Raw genomic sequence first — 19690 nt, forward strand, 5'->3', positions numbered from 1 at the left:
CTTGGAAAAGGCTCTCAGCCAATCAGATTCGAGGACCAGAAAGAACTGTTGTTTGAAGAAAAATATCAAGATAAAAAAACAAACAAAAAACAAACACAACAAAAAACATTGTGACACAGTCAAATTTCTTGCCATGGGCAAATATTGGGTAAATATAATAATAAAAAAAAAAAACCACTGACAAAACCTCAGTTACACATTCTTACAACTAGCTGCACACTTTAACATTTTATTAACCATAGTGAAAAAGCAGTACTTCCAGTAAGATTGTCCAGTCATCATGGACAGCAATGATTTGGCTGTAATTGCTGTTGTCATGGGCTCCCTGCTGTCTGCAGTCTATTTGAGGCTTTCTTGGCTCTATAAATGGAAGCCTACAGCATTCGAGAGTTATCACGACACCACACACTCTCACTCATGTCAAGCTGAACACGGAGGGCATGAATGCCAGTATAGCAGTCTCTATACATCCAAGCCTTCAGCACAAGCACACACATGGCTTTGGAAGAACCACACAGGACCTTGGGAAAGGTAAGTAGCCAAATGGCCGAAAAGCCCCAGGCTATAGAATGGAAACGCGAGTGGCTACAGCAAGGGAATTATTGTGTGGGTTTCTTCCTTCAGGACTGACAGTGACTCCATTTAACCTGAAAAGTTTTTCTTTTGCTGTATGCAGTGTGTAGCTGAGTTGAATTAGACTTTTAATTTCAATATATGTTTGGGGGCAGAACAGGGTCATTGTCAATGAAGATGGAAAAAACAAATGTTGAAGTATTTGCTGCTGAAAAGTTCATGGTCAGAAAGGCAACAGGTATACAGGAATTAAACTATTTCAGCACAACGACTATGTGACGGCTGAGCTATATGTAAAAATGTGAAATTAATTCTACTCATTACTTAATTCTACTCTTATTTAAGACTATGCTTAATACAATCTAATATATGACACATATGCTGTAGTTTTTAGAATATTTAAAGTAATTAGGGCAGTGTCTGTATGTCTGCACAGTGGCAAATCTAGAGTAAATTATGTATAATATTTATCACAAAATAATTTGACTGTATAAATGATAATATGCTTGACTGACTCTTATTAATGTTACTCCCAGAGTGTTACGTGAGTGTTGTGTACCTAACGCCTTGTGTTGGCTCTGCCTCGCGTGTGTGGTGTGGTGTTGCATAAGGTATATTTATCTATGAGGCATTATGCGAGATGCTTTACCTTTTACTGTTTGTTTAGTGCCAATTTTAATTCGTAACAAATAACCGGGCAGGTTGCTGTGAAACAAGTTTACAACCATACACAATCAGTTATGTGTTAGTGTAATGGCAGCTGAGTTTTCAGCCAATTTCTCATTGCCAAGGGATGCATTTGAAAGGGTTATAGCAGTAGAATGCTAGGGACGATGCAGAACTGCCTCTCTGAGCATTGTAAATAGAATAAGCCTGCTAGTGTTTCCTAGCTTTGATGCAGTCTCTTATCATATGGCAAAACCCACAGGCCCTTGACAGCCTTTGGACTCTTTGAGCTGCAGGCAGAGCCGAGCTGGAAGCGGCATGGGTGTGCTCACTGAAGTGGGAGGGAAGGGGTTTCTTCTAAAACCCAACGACACACCCACATGTGGATTTTAAAACCCAGCTGACATGCTAGCATTTATGCAAACTTAACTCACTGGCATTCAAAACATGTGGCTTCAGTCTGCTGCCAGAGGCATTCTGTTTTTGTTTATCCTGCACTGACTGCAAAGCTCCTCTCAAGACAGCAACATCTGAATCAGACATTAGACAAGTACCTACTGCCTATGGGAATTACAAAGTGAAATTCAGACAGCAGGGAATGAAAATAGACGGTTATTTACAGTGAAAACTGATAACAAGACCAGTTATTAGCTTCAAAAGGTCAGTGTAATCACAATAAATAGTTAAAATAACAAGACGTTAAACCTCTACTGCACACATTTTTATATTCTTATATTTAGAACATGTAGTGTCCTGTTTAAAACTATGTAGTTCCTGTGTAAAAAATGTAGGTTCCTGTGTAAAAACTGTCCTGAGCTCAACACATTTTTTAAGCATTCAGATGTTATGTTTTTGTGAATACAACATATTAGGAAATGAACCAGAAGTGAACCCTGTGCCAACCTCCCTTATCTCATTTTCCGTAATAAGAAAATGAAATAATTACTGGACTGGATTCTTGCCAGTCTTTTCATTGTTAAAAATCCTCTATTTCAAGGCTTTGTGCAAAAAGGAAAAAACAAACAAAAATAATAACAAACATTGTCACCATATTTTGTACACATAGTGATTGGAGTGTCCTTGCATCCTGCATCTGTCGGTCTTTCAGTCAAGCAGGGTTGAAACACAGGTCCTCTGAAGCACAACCACACTGTTGTTGGAGAGACTTTAATAATTATTAATAGTTTTTAATGCCTAAAAGGCATTGTCACCATCAGATTACACCATGGAATATGGTCCCTAAACTTATGCCCCGCCTACAGCCAGAGTCGTTGCTGGCCAAACAGGGTTGCAGTTGGGTAGAAATAATGGTTACACTTTATTTTGATAGTCCACTTTAGACATTCTACTAACTATATGTAACTTTGCAACTACATGTGAACTAATTCTCATTAATTTGCAACTACATGTCTACTAACTCTCAGAGTAGACTGTTAGGTTAGGTATAGGGTTAGTAGAATAAGTTGACATATACTTGCAGAGTTTCTCATAGTCAGTATGTTGTATGTTGTGGACCCATCAAAATAAAGTGTTAGAAGATATTAAGCAGACAGTCTACTAATACTCTAATGACTGCTAGTTGGCATGTAGTTGCAAAGTTACTTACTGTTAGTAGAAAGTCTAAAATGGATTATCAAAAAGTGTTACCGAAATAACTTTCCGGGATATTTACATTTAGTCATTTAGCATACGCTTTTATCCAAAGCGACTTACAAATGAGGACAATAAAAGCAGTCAAAACTAACAAAAGAGCAACAATATATAAGTGCAAATGACAAGTCTCGGTTAGCCTAACGCAGTACACGTAGCAAGGTGTATATATATATATATATATATATTATACACACACACACACATATATGCACACAAACACACAAACAAAGAAAAACAAGTAGATAGAATAGAAAAAATAGAAAGCTAGTTTTTGTTTTTTGTTGTTTAAAAAAAAAAAAAAAAAGATAAATATAGATAAAGTAGAATTAAAATAGAATAGAATAGGATATTGTGTGTATATGTAACTGGCCGTACTTGCACCACTTTGAATGGTGTTTGAACCATTGGCATTGGAGTTGGGCTTACTAACAAGGATGCTAAAGACCCCCCTAAACCTCACTCGCATCTGGGTCACGGCACCAACTCACACTACTCTAAAGTGCATTGTTAGGTACAATGCCTAGTAGATTGAGTGCAAAATCCATTGCCATACTTCTGCTAGAATGTAGACAAGACAGAATGTTGCTATGCAACAAAAACCAGTGTAACCAGTGTCAAAACTTCAACAAATCAAGTCAAGTTCACAATAACTAAGTCTGATACCAGGCAACATGCCTGAATTGCTAATATAAACACCAAAAAATATACAGATAATGAAGGTTGGCTGTAAAAGAGTGATTAGACAGCACAAGACAACCTCCATTTGTTTGCTGTAAAGTTGAATCTGTGTATAGTTTGTGAAGGAAACCATTGAAAGATGTAGCTTTTAATATACTGATTCATGTTTCTCAGTGAAGTGAAGTGAACCGAAGTCTCGTTTTGCTGTAAACAGCTCTGACTGAACAGCTGTGTTTTATACTTGGATGTCAAATGTCAAATGAACTGGCCTGCATGTTTAATTTGACAGGCTTACTGTGGAAATACAACTAAAGGTCAATTCAGCATTATTGCTGGGGCAGCCAAATCGTTACTTGACAAACTAAATCTGGGCTGTAAACATTGGGCCAGTTGCATAAACATGGCCACTATGTTAGGACTGTGTCTTAAAAACTTGTTTGACCAACAAACAGCAGTTAAACAAGTGGTAAACACTCTTACTTTTCCAATTCAAATTAGAATCTTGCGTAGAGTCTTGAAGAACAAATAAAAAGGTAACACTTTAGTTTAGGGACCAGTTCTCACTATTAACTAGTCGCTTATTAGCATGCATATTACTAGCATATTGCATGTTCATTAGTGCTTATAAAGCACATATTACTGCGTTATTCTGCATGACCATATTTTTGATTCCTTCATCCCCCCAATACCTAAACTCAACAACTACCTTACTATTGATAAGCAGCAAATTAGGAGTTTATTGAGACAAAAGTGATAGTTAAGAGTGAGTTAATAGTGAGAATTGGATCCCAAACTAAAGTGTGACCAAAGAATAAAAAAAAATAAATAAAAAAATAGATGACTTACTTTTAAAACTAGTCTAAACAGGTGACGCAAATGTACACAGCTGTAGAGCTGTAGAGCCACTGAGCTCAGAGCAGGTTTTATCCCTTTTGATTATTTTTTAGAAAACATTAAATCTAACCGGTGAAAGCTGCCCAGTGTTCAGTGCATTGGGTCTTCATGTTTTGTTGAACTGCTAATCAAGGAGATGCTGGATTTGAGTTCTGTGTTCTGGATAAAACACTATGCTGGGAAACAGCCTGGGACAAACACACCCCTTGCGTGGGTACGCACTGGAAATTTGAGCTGTAAGGAACGGTATGATCCGCATAACACTGTGGGCTACAGGCAAGAGAGAGCGAGTGAGATTTTATAGGCGAGTAGGAAATGCCTGCTGAGGTCTTTGACTGCTTGTGTTTGTTTGTGGCTTTCACTGTCGCTGTGGTTACACTACAGTGTATGTGTGTTAAGGGTAACAGTGTAAAAGGTTAAATATAGTGCATATAATGTGAAGACTAAAAATATTGAATGACCTCATGAAATGGGGCAAGCACAGCTAGGGTGAGATACATGGGAGGCACATGCATTTTTTTCATAGTTAATAGCCTTGCATTTATGTCACAGTCCAGGAGGTCTAGGAGAAACATGGATGTTTAAGAGAACAGTCAATCACAAGTAAAAATGGTAAAAGTATAATGAAAATACTTCCATCTTCAAGAATCGGCTAAAAACACATCTCTTCCATCTTTACTTGACCCTCTAACGGTCGCCGTGATTTTGCCAAGTAAGACATGTTCCTGGATCAACAACTTTTGTTGATCCTGGATCGACATAACTGTCCAAAAATATAGACTTAACCCAATCCCTACCTCTAAACCTAACCCTACCCATAATTTATTCCTAAAAACAGTGTGAAATGATAGCTGATTAACAAGGGTGTAGAAGCACCTAACCCTGATTGTAAGCCTAAAACAGATATTTCCTGAAAAGTTGTCCCTCAATTCTGATTGGTTGATAGGAATGTTGTTCCAGGATCAACAAGGTGTCACGGTTCGTGGGTCCGTGTGCTCATTCCTGTGTGTGTGTTGCGTGGTTGTCTGCTGCGTCTGGCAACCCCACCTCCTAATCAGGTGTTCACCTGAAGCCTATCTGGGCTGCCTTTATCTGGCTCACTTTTTCACGGTCCTTTGTCAGTTCGTTGTCTCGCTCACCACTGTTTGTTCTCTCCTAGACTCCTAGTGTGTTCTCTGTTATCGTGCTCCGGTCCTGCTTGGCCTTTTGTTTCCCATTGGCCAGACTTCTGCTCTCAGACTTTGTTTCTATGAGCTTGGACGTCTCTCTCGGATTATCTGGATCTCCTGTTTGTTTCCACATTCGGAGAATTCATAATAAACTGTTTTTTTCTTCACTCGCAATTGGATCTGAGCCTTGATTTCATGACACAAGGCTGTTGATCCAGGAACATGTTGTACTTGGTGAAATCACGATCACGCCCTCTAACTCTAGCACTCTCTATTCTAATTCTATTCTTAAAAAAAAAATACTTACCTCGTTTAGACTTGCACTCTATTCATTTACTAACTTGTTTTCTTAAAAAAAAAAAACAAAAAAAAACGAACACTAGCTTCTCTATTCTTTTTGTATCCTGTGTATTTGTTTTCTTTTTATTTATTATTCAATTAACAAAAAGCAAAAAAAGGCCTCTAACACTAGCTTGCCCTGTTCTTTTTTCTATTCGATCTGTTTTCCTTTTATTTATTATATAATAAAAAAAGCCTTGCTATGTGTGCTGCGTTAGGCTAACTGAGACTTGTTATAGCACTTGCATATTTTGTTGATTTTGATTGCTTCCATTGTCCTCACTTGGAAGTCACCTTGGATAAAAGCGTCTGCTAAATGACTAAATGTAAATGAAAATGTTTCACTTTGTATTGCTCACACAAAAAGAAAAAAAAAAGAAAAAAAAAAACATGGCTACTTTTGTCAAACCATTAGTGGAGAAAGATGTTTTTTGGCAGCAGAATGGTGTCACTGCATCTACTGGCGAAACCTTGACTCTTTTGGGCAAAACCATGATTTGCTACATGCTATTACTGTGCAGGTGGTATTAAGGTACACTTTCATTGTAGTGATCATTTGATTGGACTACATTTTAGTCATTTTGATTTCTTCCTTTCATGCTTTCAAAGTTATATTCATCATACTGCAGTGCTGTATCAACAGCAGCTACGCTATGTCATGTTATCTGAAATATTCAGCCAACTGCTGAAAGTCATACATGAGAATATTTTATTACATTGTGAACATAGCTGCGATCCACTTATTGCTACACTGTATAATACTTTTGGTGCCACTTTCTCTGTTTGAACACAAAACACTTTGACAAGAAGCCCATGGCTGGTCTTTAAAGTCTGTTTTTATCCTGCATCCATGACAGAAGGAAAGGTTGAATGTCAAAGCTAAAATCAAAGCTGCTCACCTGAGGCTTAACACGATGTACATTCAGTTTGTTCTCATCACCAGTGTCATGGGCATATGCGCCTATTATCATCACCAGTAAATTAAGAAAATGGCAGTGCGAGAAGACAATGATTTATTATCAGTATGGCACAGGAACTCAGTAAACATGCCGTCCTGTTTTGTAACATCATTAATTGTTCAAGCATGAGATGACCTACAATTATCAAACCTTCTATATTATATCATGTTGATTCCTGTTTAGTTGATCCACTCTGACTAATTCCTGACTGGAGGGTTGAAAATCTCCTGCTAAGCTTAATTAGCTATCTTCATTATGAAGATATGCGGGTCTATTGCCTTTAAATTGACGAGAGGCACTGCCAGGCAACACACGGCTGCATCATTTTGCATTCATAGCTCTTTTTAAGCCTTCAGATTGTACTGCAAATATTAGATGCTAATTTATGAGTTCATTCCATTATCTGGGTATGCTTGCCGTATGATGTACCGTGCATTTTAAGTGATAATTATTGGCTGTTTTTTTATTAGGAGAATCTTTTTGACCTTGTTCTTTTGTCTTGGTTTAAAAAAAAAAAAAGAAAAAAAAAAAAAAAAAAAAAGAAAAGTGTTTTGCAATTGACTGCGCGACAGAAGATATGAATAAAAGAACTAAAAATTAATCACTTTTGTAATCATGAACAATAGACAGCTCGAGCGTAACTGTCCAATTTAATTAGCCTCCATGTAATACTATTCTTGAATTGTCCATTTAAATATGGCATTGGACTTTTTCTCTCGCATTAAAGAATAGGGATACATGTTACAAAAAGAGAGACACAATTTAGCAAGATCACACAAGTGTGAGGGATAATCCAGAGCAAATTTAATACACGATTTGGAGGCAAAGAATCAAGAAACACTGCAGTTGTGTGAATTAGCCTACCTGCATGTGATGGGTGTCTGAGGCTGGAATCAAACTCAGGTCTTCTAGTCAACTGAACTGCCTCTTTTACCACTGCGCTATGGTGGATGACAAATAACAGATGGACCCAAGTGCAGAAGAATAACATGCAGGCTTAGATGACTGAACAAAAAGTGCTTTACTGAGGAGTCCAAGGTCAAAAGTACAACAAAAAGGAAGCCGTGCTTTCACAGAAAAAATACAAGAAACAAAAGATGAGCAAAAGGCAAATCCAAAACCACAACCGACTTAGCTTTCTTGGTGAGGATAACACATGCATAGTAGGCTCAAGACTGAACACAACTGAAAGAAAGAGGCATGCTTAAATAGGCAAAACACAAACAAGGTAATGACCCACAGGTGGGAGGAATCAAGTCCTAATGAGTAGTAATACAATGAATTCTACAGAAGCTAGGGCCACCTAGTGGCTGGGAGAGTCATTACACGGCATAAGTGTCAGTGCCAGCTAATGGTTGGGAGAGTCATTACAAGTCAGCACCAACTAGAGGCTGGGAGAGTCATTACAAGCTGGAGCCTTACACTGCATTATCTGTGCTGCGTCTCTAATAGTGAAGCTGTGATTTAATGTCTTCAGACATTGTCATTAAATATATAAACTGTCAATGTATATGCAAATATAGATATTTATAATGTAAACATTTATCCTGTCATACTTTATTCATAACAGCAGCAATAGAGGATGACGTGTTTATGAAATTGCAGCCAGGAGTTAGTAAAACATGCTCACTTTTTACTTAAATCAAGGTGACGATCGTGGACATATTAGTGGGAATGAATTGTTAGTCTGTGGCCACAAAATAATGTTTTTCTTTTCTTTTCAGATTTTAAAAGTTGTGTAGTGAATTCCAGCCTTTAGATATGTTCTTGATAAATGTCACAGAGCAGCAAGTTTCTGTACTCCTGATTATTTTGGTTTGAGCAGGACCATACATGTGCTACAGTGAAGGCAGTGAATTACTTTAAAACAGTGATTTGACTGGAACCATATGTCCACGATTCCAGCCAATCAGAATCAAGTATTGGTAAGACCATTGGCAGGTAAGTGAAAGTGAAGTGACATGTGGCCAAGTATGGTGACCCATACTCGGAATTAGTGCTCTGCATTCATCCCATCCAAAGTTCACACACACAGCAGTGAACACACACCTGGAGCAGTGGGCAGCCATTTTTGCTGCGGCGCCCGGGGAGCAGTTGGGGGTTCGGTGCCTTGCTCAAGGGCACCTCAGTCATGGTATTGAAGGTGGAAGAGAGCACTGTACATTCACTCCCCCCACCTACAATCCCTGCCGGTACGAGACTCGAACCCGCAACCTTTAGGTTACAAGTCCGACTCTCTAACCTTTAGGCCACGACTTCCCCAAATATAAAGTAATATACAGTTGTGGTCATAAGTTTACCTAAATCTTGCAGAATCTGCAAAATGTTAATAATTTGATCAAAATAAGAGGGATCATAAAAATAGTATGTTTTTTTGTTTGTTTTTGTTAATTGTTAATTAATTGTTAATACATAAATATTGAGTAATTCAGTTACAAGTCTGACAAAAACTGACCTTCTGGCAACAAAAATGGAAAAGAAGCACATTAAGCTTTGTAGAAGCCTCAGATTTTATTTTCTGCCTTTCTGAAAATATTTTATTTTATTTTATTTTATTTTTCTTATTTGAACAACGGTAATTTTAAATGCAATGACAATTTATTTAATATCCAAAGGCTGTATTTTAAAAACATTCCATCTACACAAGTGGGGTAGGTGATTATAATTGGAGAAACTATGCAGAAACTCAGCGGAGAACTGCAAGCTCAAAAAGCCATGTGAAATTGCTCAAGGGACCCCACTCTGAGTCATTATAGGCAATGATTATGATGGGAGCATTTTGGAGTGTGTCATGTTGCGTCATTAGCAGTGTAAGTAGGGTGTCACTCTGCACACTCTGAATGTGTGTGTCAAAGACACAGCCGGTGCGATGAATATGAACATGGAGGATAATTGTGCTGGGTTGCATTTTATACGATAGTTTGAGTTTTAAAGTGGAAGAACGTTTTTCATTCTGTTGTTTTTTTTTTAATCATCACGGACATGGAAGCAAAAGTGAATTTTCTCAAAGGCCTAAGGATCATTAGATAGCCTATATGATACATTAATACTAATTTGATAAGTTTTACTAGGAGGCATGTCTGTAATTAAAACAGGCCATACAGTTTATTATGGCTAAGCATTTTAGATGGACCACGTTCACACAGCAGCAGACTATGGTTGTCAGTCCTGTATTTGAGTCCTTTAATACAGTTACATTCACACACAGTTTGCTTATTTATGCATTCTTTAACCAAACTCAGAATATTTCGAGACTCACAAATGTAAGTAAATGTGGTTGTCAATCCCAAACACTGACATTGCTAACGTAGCCATTGGTAATATTCCCCGATTACCAATTTCATATTGGCCTGTGGGGAATGAAATTAGTAAAGTACATGTGCTCAATGACACATTTATTGAAACTTTGATTTAATTAGCTTGAGAAAGGTATTATGCATAATCATGAATAAGTTACATTTTTGGAATTTGCCAATATTCTTTTATCAAATCCATCAGTGTAATGTGGGCAAATTAAACAGGACTAGAAACATGTTCAGTGCATAATTTAACTTGTTTACTATATATCAGTGTCTAAAATGGCTCATGGGCTCAATGTCTGATTTTGTCACCAAGCAATGCATAGACTGACGGTCTGTTGGAAACAGAGTTGGAGTGGAGCGATGACAATTTGCCCTCCTCACTCAAAGTGATCTGTGAAACGTCCCAGTATGTTTATGGTAAATATCAGAATGTCAGTTGCCCAATCAAATTGTAGCGCAAGAACTCTTAATAATCTGTATAACCTCGTATATACAGCATCTGACCAAGAGAGTTAGTGGGAATAATGCTGTGTGTGTGTGTGTGTGTGTTCGAGGGCTCATGTGAATGCTTCAGAGCTTTTTAAATTAATTCCAAAGCTCTTTAATTTAACAGGAATATCAATGAAAGGAGAAGATATGGCTGATGAACAGCTGAACAAGGAAAAAACTGTGTCATAACTGTGTTGTTGGAACATGGCTTAAGGGCCAGGGCTGTTGTACCAAAATCACAGGCAAAAATATCTGTTACTCTGACTTGCATATTGAGATTCACAGTGTTTTGAAGGGAATTGGAATCGAGCATATATGCACTTTCTCAGTGCTTTAGGTTTTATAAATATTTTTCCAATTCACTTTCAGCTCTGAGATTAACAAAACAATGTTACACACTTTGATTTGAACATATATTATCAAGGAATGGACCACAATCCCAAGACGATGTGAATGACATAATCAAATAAAGAACACAAATAACAATATGCACTGTAAACTTGAAAATCTCAAAGATTTAATGCCATGAACAAGGCAATCGAGTGATTATTTCATCCTCAAAAGCACTTATGTCTTGTAAGCCCCATTATCATGTAAACACAAAATTTTTGCTAGGCAGACTGATAAAAATGCTCTTACTCCCAGAAGTCATACAAAGCCAGCCAATCAAATTAGACCTTGCCAGATCAAGAAAATGATTTGCAGTTATGTGCGCAATATGCATCAGACAGTCAGTGAATGGATTTTAGGCAGTCTATAGAATGTGAGGTTTAATGTTTGAAAAAGTGGTCTGGAGGGGGTACAATTCATGTGAACACCAGAACAATTAGCAACTGTCCTAACTAATGGATGTTTATGGATTATGTTGTATAATAAAAAAATTGACCATTTATCGGTCAAATTAACCTCTTAATCATCACATAAAAATTCAGCACACTGGTTTGCCACTTTACATATATCTTTGTTAGTTATGCAGACAAATACAATATATGAATTATCCAGCATACAGTACATGAGAACTCCTTCAGAACTGCTTAAATCAGGTTGGTATGACATCTGCTAGTAATCACAAACGTAACACTTCTCTGTCAAGAGAGCAAGCTAACAATAGTTAATTGTCAGATTTTAAAATGTGAGCAGGAAAGGGCCGTCCCCAACTCCTACATGTATACACTGAATGGACCCTCTGTTTCTAGCGCATTCCAATGAATATACAACAGCTTGAAAGCAATCTGGGAGACCACATATTATCATTCTCAAACCGTTTCATGTCAACGGCAGTGCTAAAGTCAGCAGAAGGTAAAACATTTCTTTTAAAGTTATACTCTATTCTGCCATTTTAGGATTCGGATGCACAGAACATATATACTATGCAAGCATTCTTTACTTCCTCAAATGTTGTAGGAAATGAAGTGTCAAGCTTTCTTATGTCATCATTTTTAGGGTGGGAAACAAGTTTAAAATGTTGTCACTATTAGCAAGACAGACACGTATTTCATCCCCAGGAGCGCTCTGTTTACAAAATATATTAAACTGAAATCCAGAAAAGGCATGGTTGCAAAATGAATTGGCGTGAATTGCAGCAGCAAGATTTTGTAATCACAGCTCTTGATTCATGTTTCAGAGTGAAGACACTGCAGTTTATGTAACACTGAATGTACACAGCACTCGGTTTGATTCTATCATTTGTTGGCACAGACAGAAGCTTGATGGCTCTTTGTTGTTTTTCATTTGCTTCATGCTGTTCCTCTGTGTCTACTGAAATCACTTTCATAGTATATCTATTTTACAGGTCACCACTGTGTTTGCAACTAAGCTGAAGTCTTTCACCTTTGTGCCACTTCTAAAAAGACTGCCTGTTGAGAACAAGGTTTGGAAAAAGGTACTTCAGGCAAGGAAACCAAACAAGGTAAGAACTACTCTTGAGACAGCTCAGTATGGTTCCTGTTATGTATGCCATATTGTGTATGCCAAAAGCATGAGAGGAAAAAACATCACACTACAGGGGCCCGGTCTTCGTACGTTGCTAACTTGGTTAGCTGGATTTGATTGTTGACAATTTCGCTTGATCTTGGATCATTTGGTTCTTCGAAGCTCATCTTCACATTTGACATCGACACATGTCATCGACACATTTGTTGCTGTCATAGCAACAGGTCCGTAAGATTAAACCTGCTCGGGAGAAGCTTATTTCATGTAAACAGAATTGCATTCATTTGAGTGATGACAGCTATTATGGGAGTGGCTTGATGGAGCGCAGGAGATGCAGATAACTTGATCTTGACCCTTAAGAAACTTTAATTAATGCTGTCACGTAACAAATCTACTTCAAAGATAAAATTAAATGAACTGCTAATTACAACATTGAAATAAAAAAGTAAAACCTGTACAAATACTAGAAATCGTGAATATAAATAATTGGGAATCATAAAAAATACAAATAAATTAAACATTTAATTTATCTATTATAACATGTATGTAGTTTTGTTCGCTTGGCTGTTTCCTTATAAAGGTCCAGAAACTTTTTCGTCAGGTGTCTTTTTTAAAGGGGTCATATGATGTTGCTAAAAAGAACATTATTTTGTGTATTTGGTGTAATGAAATGTATTTATGCGGTTTAAGGTTCAAAAAACACATTATTTTCCACATACTGTACATTATTGTTCCCTTTCAGTCGGTCACTCTCGACGTCACGTCGGATGACCGACGAAATTGGGATCTCGCTTAGAGAGACCAATCTACTTCGAGTGTACATCTTTTTCCGCCACTGACCTCTCAGTCGTGGTACCCAAATACTCGACAAAGAGCAATTGCTCTATTTCTGGGTCCCCAGAGGGGACGGGGGGTTGTGGACGATCCAGTACAGTCGACCTGACGGACGCGTACTTCATGTGTCGACCCTTCCGCAGCAGAGACCATTGCTGTGGTTCGCGTCCGAAGGACGAGCATATCAGTACGATGTCCTGCCCTCCGGGCTGTCCCTGTTGCCCCGTGTCTTCACGTAAGTTGCGGAGGTACCCCTTGTTCCCCTGAGAGAACAGGGCATTCGCATTCTCAACTACCTCGACGAATGGCTCGTACTCGCTCAGTCTCAGGATTAATTGTGCGAACACAGGGATTTGGTGCTCTCACACCTCAGCCTGCTGGGCCTTCAGGTCAACTGGGAAAAGAGCAAACTCTCCCCGACGCAGAGGATCTCTTTTCTCAGTATGGAGTTGGACTCGGTCAAACAGACAGCACGCCTCACGCAGGGACGTGCTCAGTCGGTGTTGAACTGCTTGAATACATTCAAGAGCAGGATGGCGGTCCCACTGAAACAGTTTCAGAGGCTCCTGGGGCATATGGCAGCTACGGCGGCAGTCACGCCGCTGGGGCTGCTCCATATGAGACCGCTGCAGCACTGGCTCCATGGTGGTTGAATCTTAACTTTTATAAAGAATATCTCTTTGGATTTGAGACTTTAGTCTTTTCAACTTTACAGATCTTCTTTATGCACCAAGAGCTTGTAACACTCCAAAGAAAAAGAAAAAATTGAAATCGCATCAAATGACCCCTTTAATTATATGATGTCATTACGTTGCTGTCTTGCCACTAGCCAATCGCTGCATTGCTGATCGTGGTTTTGAGTATCGATACATCTGCCCTTTTCGGGGAACAGACACGAGAACAAGCAGTAATCTTACCCAGGGAACAGGTTAATTATTTACTTTGTGCTTTTCCAAACCAATATGCTGTTATTTTTTTTCCATGGAACATGAATGTATTGAAATCTTTACACAGCTCTTGCCATATAATGACAGTCTATGTGAACAAGCTTACAAATAGCACTATAGAAGTGTCATAAAATCAGTCCATATCACTTATGTGCTATATTCCAAGTCTTCTTAAGTCATACAGTAACTTTCTGCGAAGAACTGACCCAAATTTTTCATTATTTGCTCAAAATCTTTACCTCCACTAAAGTAAATATAGTGCCTTGTTAAATTATTCTTACCCCATAAATTACTTTTTTTCACATCAGTCTGCACTCCAGACACCATATTGAAAAAGCAAAAAATAAATAAATAAATAAAAATGAGCTCAGGAGCATTCATATCACATGTAGATGTTACTACTCTTTGAATTGCTTTAACCTGTGGTAAATTCATGATTTGGAAAGGCACACACCCTTCAATAAAAGTTCTAACTGCTAAAAATGCATATTTGAGCAAAAACCAAGTCCTGAGGTCAAAAGAACTGCATGTAGAGCTTATGAATGAATTATGCAATGTACTTATTCCAGTTTTTCCTTTTTCCTTTTTAAATGTGCATAGTTGTCACATCTGTTTTTTGCCTTATTGTTATGGTGTATGTAGTGTAGATTGATGTGAAAAAAAAAGTCATTTAAAGCAGTTTAATATAAGGCAGCAACATAACAAAATGTGAGAAAATGAAGGCGTGTGAATACTTTCACAAGGCACTGTAACAGCATCTGGGTTTCAAAAAAACAGGGTGAGTACGTAATACCAGAATTTTTATATTTGTGCAGACTATTCCTTTAAGGTGCAAATACTGCACAAATCTATAGGGAGTGAGACTTTAGTGATTACGGGTTCTTAAGTTCTTCCCAGAGTCCCTTAGCAGAGGATGATCTATGTGTGTGTGTGTGTGAAAGCGAAAATGTGAAAGGCATTTGCTGAAGGCTTACACAATTAGGGTGGGTCATGTGTATGTGAGCAATACATGAGGGACATGGACTTCTGGAAAAAAGATGTACAAGCTGGAAGGGGAAACACACGCACATATAAATGCATTCAGTAACTCTCTTATACCGTGAAGATGCTCGGGAGCTAGAAATAGCCATCCGTAGCAGAGGCCTGCTTTGGGACGGCTGCCGTTTCTGATTTGGTATCGCATAGTAACATTTCCTGTTCCAATGCCAGACTTCACAAGAGCCAGGGGACACTGAGAGAAGCATGGCGGAAGAGGGTGTCTACAAAGCAGAGGTTGTTTACGTCCAAGACCCTGAAGAGGGCCAGCTTGAAGAAACGCTCAAGAACACCACTCAAAGTGAGGTGAGTGTTTTGGTACATTCTGTCCCAGGGCAAACACAAACTCCTGATGAAACATTATTCTTTAACTCCCTGCTGTACCTTCTTTAGAATTGCATATTATAAATATGTAATGACAAAATGACTGACCAGGAAATAAGTTATTGAAGCAATGACTTTTCAAGAAGTACAGTAATTTAGAGATGAATTACTGTTTGTAGTGTACAGCTTAATTATTTGAGTTGCTTTGGGATGACTTCTTAATATCTTTTAATGGGATACATCATGATATTACATATGCTGGTCACACACGGCTGTTTTCTGTGCTGATCAAAGGTACTTGCGATCCCCTGTTAATTAAAAACACACATTAATGCGCCTACACAGTAGATCAAGTTCTGAGTGAGCAACAAATGGATAAAAATGTTTCTTGTGTCTAATTAATCTGTGCCACTAATGTCTAACAGAAGCTTAAAGATAATGACTGTTTTTCTAAACAGGTTTTAAAGACTCCTCCTGCCAACGGCATGCCAAATTGGGTTGCTTAAACATAAAGATTATCATTCCAAGTGGTGCTGGAATTATAACCTTGATATTTAAGAATAGATTTCCAAAAGCACGACTGAATCCGCTTATCTGAAATTTGCATTGGTCAAAAGGTGCCTACATCACAGTTTATTGCAACAAAAGTTACAATTATTGGTTGCATGGCTAAGTGTCACTTAAAGCTGGGAAATGCTTCTGATGCAGCGGAAACTTTAATGTGTAGATAGCCTTTCAAAATCGCCTATACAATCAAACAGGCCCATTAATAAACCCCATGGGGTCTTTATGTTTTGTACAATTTGCAGTAAGAAATAATCAGACATCATTGCAATCATTGCTCAAATGAAGTGTGTTTATGGTTCTTTAATTTTCTTTCTTTCTCAGATTCTGTCAGCTGACAATTTAACCCTTAAACCACTCACCATGCTAGCTGGGCTTCACGCAGAATCTGGTAGCATAACCCCCGAGCCTAGCCCAGCCACCATGGAAACCACTGATAACAAACACCTTGGCATTTCTCAGCTAAGCTTTCACAACACTTCACAGGCTGCTGAGGTCAGCTCAGGTCTGTTTTTAAATAGCTCAGCTCAGAGAGAGGAGGCCCTTAGCCCTGCCAGCTCCATGGATTTTTTCACTTCCCCTGCTTCTTCTAAGGAGTCTATTCTCTCCGAGGGCTGGGACAAGGAGAGGAGCTGGTCAGGGCTCCACATGTTCTCACGGGATGGTTCTCCTGGGCCCTTTAGTGGCACGGTTTCCCCATGTTCTTCCATAAGATCCGGGGCCTTCACACCTTCTGTGGTAAGAATCAAGAGACACTCCTTGGCTCCGGGCTCTAGTCTGCTGCAGATGTCGTCTGCTTGCGAAACACCCTGCTGTGACAGTCGGGCAAACTCACCCTGTCCTCTTACGCCCCGTGCACGGCACAGACTCCCTCCAACCCAGCTCTCCCTGTTAACGGCCATCCTCAGGAAAGGTCGTCTACCTGTCCTGTCCTCTGCTTTTCAAAGACCTTACATACCCTGCTGGCCCATCAGTCCAGTTAACGTGTCTTCCTGTTCAGCATGCTCAGCTGCCTCTTCTGTTGCACCCATGAACGTCTCTAAAGCAAAGTCTTGTACCTCCATAGATAGACCCCGTACTGAGTCTTGCCAAGTTTCAAAGACGCAACTATGGAAACCAGACCATAGTTCTCTTTCAGTGTCATCAATGGTCAAGACACCTGATGAAATCCCACTAATGAAACCTCCAGAAAGACTTGACTCATGTCAACATTTCACTAGTACTAGTCACATCGTCTCACCTACAAAACACAGCCCTTCACCAAGCTTACCTAGAGTCCAGCCTACCAATTCTCACCTGTCGAAATCAGGTCACAAAGGAAATAGTTTACCGACAGTTCCTAGCTCTCTTTTGTGCAGCTCCCTATCCCGGATGAACTCCTCATCTCCTAAATCAAGCTCTCTGTCTTGCTCCAGCCCTGAGAACCAGAAAAATCCATCAGTGTCAGTGGATAGCCTTGCATCTATAGAACCAAACAAACCTTTAGCATCCTTAATGCAGAACGATGAAACAAAATCCCATGATAGGTCTGAAAAATATTCACTGGCACTAAAACAGGGTCAGAAATCATCTGAGCTCACCAATGCACCATATCTGAAAGATAGAGGTAGTTCATCTGACAATTTAGACTCCTCTGTATCAAAACCTGCACAAAATTCATGTAAATCTTCTTCCTTTCCTACTCTGAAACACACAATTGAATCGCATAGTAATTCCATATCTCCTGTTTTAAGTCACAAGGAGAGTAAACAAAATATTGGTGGCAATAGTGATATCGAAAGAGTGCACCTATCATCCCCAGCTTTTAGACTGTCTCCCTCTCCCAGACCCGTGGGTCTCACCTGCCTGTCCTACACACCTCCAGCCTCTCCTGCTTGTCCCCCAGTCCACCCAAACTCCCGCTCCTCCACCCCAGACCACTGCACCCTCTCGCCCTCCCCAGCGGTCCCAAGTCGTCAGCTCTCCCCCTCACCCTCATACTCCTTCTGTTCATCACCCTCTCCGTCCCTATGGGGCAGCACACCAGACTGCGCAGATGGGGACTGTAAAAATAGAAAGGTACAGTGCATGCCCTTTCGCCATTACCTGCATGCAACTTGCATGCTCTACTGCTGAGCATTGGCATTCCTTCAATGAGTGACATGCATTCTCAATCACAGCCTCCCACATTGCTGGGAAACATGATATGCATCATACTCGTGCAAGAACAGTAAATCTTTGGCAAAGGGCATGTTTTGCGTTTGCTTGTGATCTTGGTTTAGGCAAAATTTGCATGATTTACTGCAAATATTTACTACGAATATACTTAAAAATGGTCATATCACAGTTTTTCTACTGTCTTATTGTGATATGATTGTTTTTCAAATGAATCATGGCGCCCATCCTTAGGGCATAGCACAGCTGTAGATAGTTTAATTCTGCTTTTGACTTTCTTTGACTTCTAAATCATTCTTTCCTAATATAGACATACAAGATCAAATCCACCTACAAGGCACTCGCTGCTATCCCCACAAATACTCTGCTCCTGGAACAGCAGGTGAGCTGCTTTATGTAATTGCTCTAAATGACAGCTATTATTAGTGTACAATTAATAATTGCATATCATTCGCTGTCAGTATAATGCAATTATATGGCTGCTGTTTTTCTGGATTCCATGCAATTGTATAGTCGTTAAAGAAGGTCATTGGATGCTAATGGAGGAGGGTGAAACTAAATCTTTTTTTTTATGTTGATGGACAGCAGAATGAAATTGTTCATAAGTGGTCAAAAGAAATCTTAACAGAGTGAGCAGAATGACTGATCCACATTGCATATCTCATTAAACATTATAATAGAGGTTAAAATGTACTGGACAGGGTCAGATATATAGTGAGATAATCAGTATATGAAGAGAACGCACTCAACTTTGGGATTTAGCCGCTTTAACAACCCTTTACTACCTACCCACTTGTTAAGGTCAGGAGAACGTCTTGGTTACGTATGGTAACCCTCGTTCCCTGAAGGAGGGAACGGAGACGTCACATCGGATGACCGACGAGCTGCAAAAAAGGACAGCATGACTCTGATCGGGCATCTTCGGGGATCTTCTCGGTGAGAAGAACACCACTAAACGAACAGGTTCCACTTCAAAGCGTAAGCGTGTCTCATAGACGGTGCTCTCGCTGAAGGGATGGTGTCAACTACCTCTTGGGGTAGGTCACCTAGAACCTCCGCGTCCCGTCCAGGGACCAGACATGAAGTTTCCAGAGGTAAGGACGTGGGTGCCACAGGGTGCCCCATCTCTGAGTCAGTAGATCCTTCCTCAGAGGAATCTGCCAGGGAGGGGCTGTGGC

The 19690-nt window shown here is 39.3% G+C and overlaps 1 protein-coding gene across 5 annotated transcripts in view; it reads left to right on the forward strand.

The window, feature by feature from the left end:
* Nucleotides 1-400: 400 nt before the first annotated feature.
* LOC107681038 (uncharacterized protein YMR317W-like) overlaps nucleotides 401-19690 on the forward strand; it is a 32629-nt gene continuing 13339 nt past the window's right edge. For 4 of the 5 annotated variants that reach the window (XM_016477172.1, XM_016477174.1, XM_016477175.1 and 1 more), the window contains exons 1-5: nucleotides 401-531; nucleotides 12515-12631; nucleotides 15645-15776; nucleotides 16683-18416; nucleotides 18823-18894. In XM_016477172.1, the coding sequence (XP_016332658.1) occupies nucleotides 496-531; nucleotides 12515-12631; nucleotides 15645-15776; nucleotides 16683-18416; nucleotides 18823-18894 (2091 nt within the window). In that variant the 5' untranslated portion in view covers nucleotides 401-495. Of the gene's footprint in view, nucleotides 532-9562; nucleotides 12022-12514; nucleotides 12632-15644; nucleotides 15777-16682; nucleotides 18417-18822; nucleotides 18895-19690 lie in introns of those variants that run through there. The other variant, XM_016477177.1, reaches the window with a different exon arrangement.

This window comes from Sinocyclocheilus anshuiensis, unplaced genomic scaffold (assembly GCF_001515605.1).
Source record: "Sinocyclocheilus anshuiensis isolate Anshui unplaced genomic scaffold, SAMN03320099.WGS_v1.1 scaffold1540, whole genome shotgun sequence".
NCBI lineage: Eukaryota > Metazoa > Chordata > Actinopteri > Cypriniformes > Cyprinidae > Sinocyclocheilus > Sinocyclocheilus anshuiensis.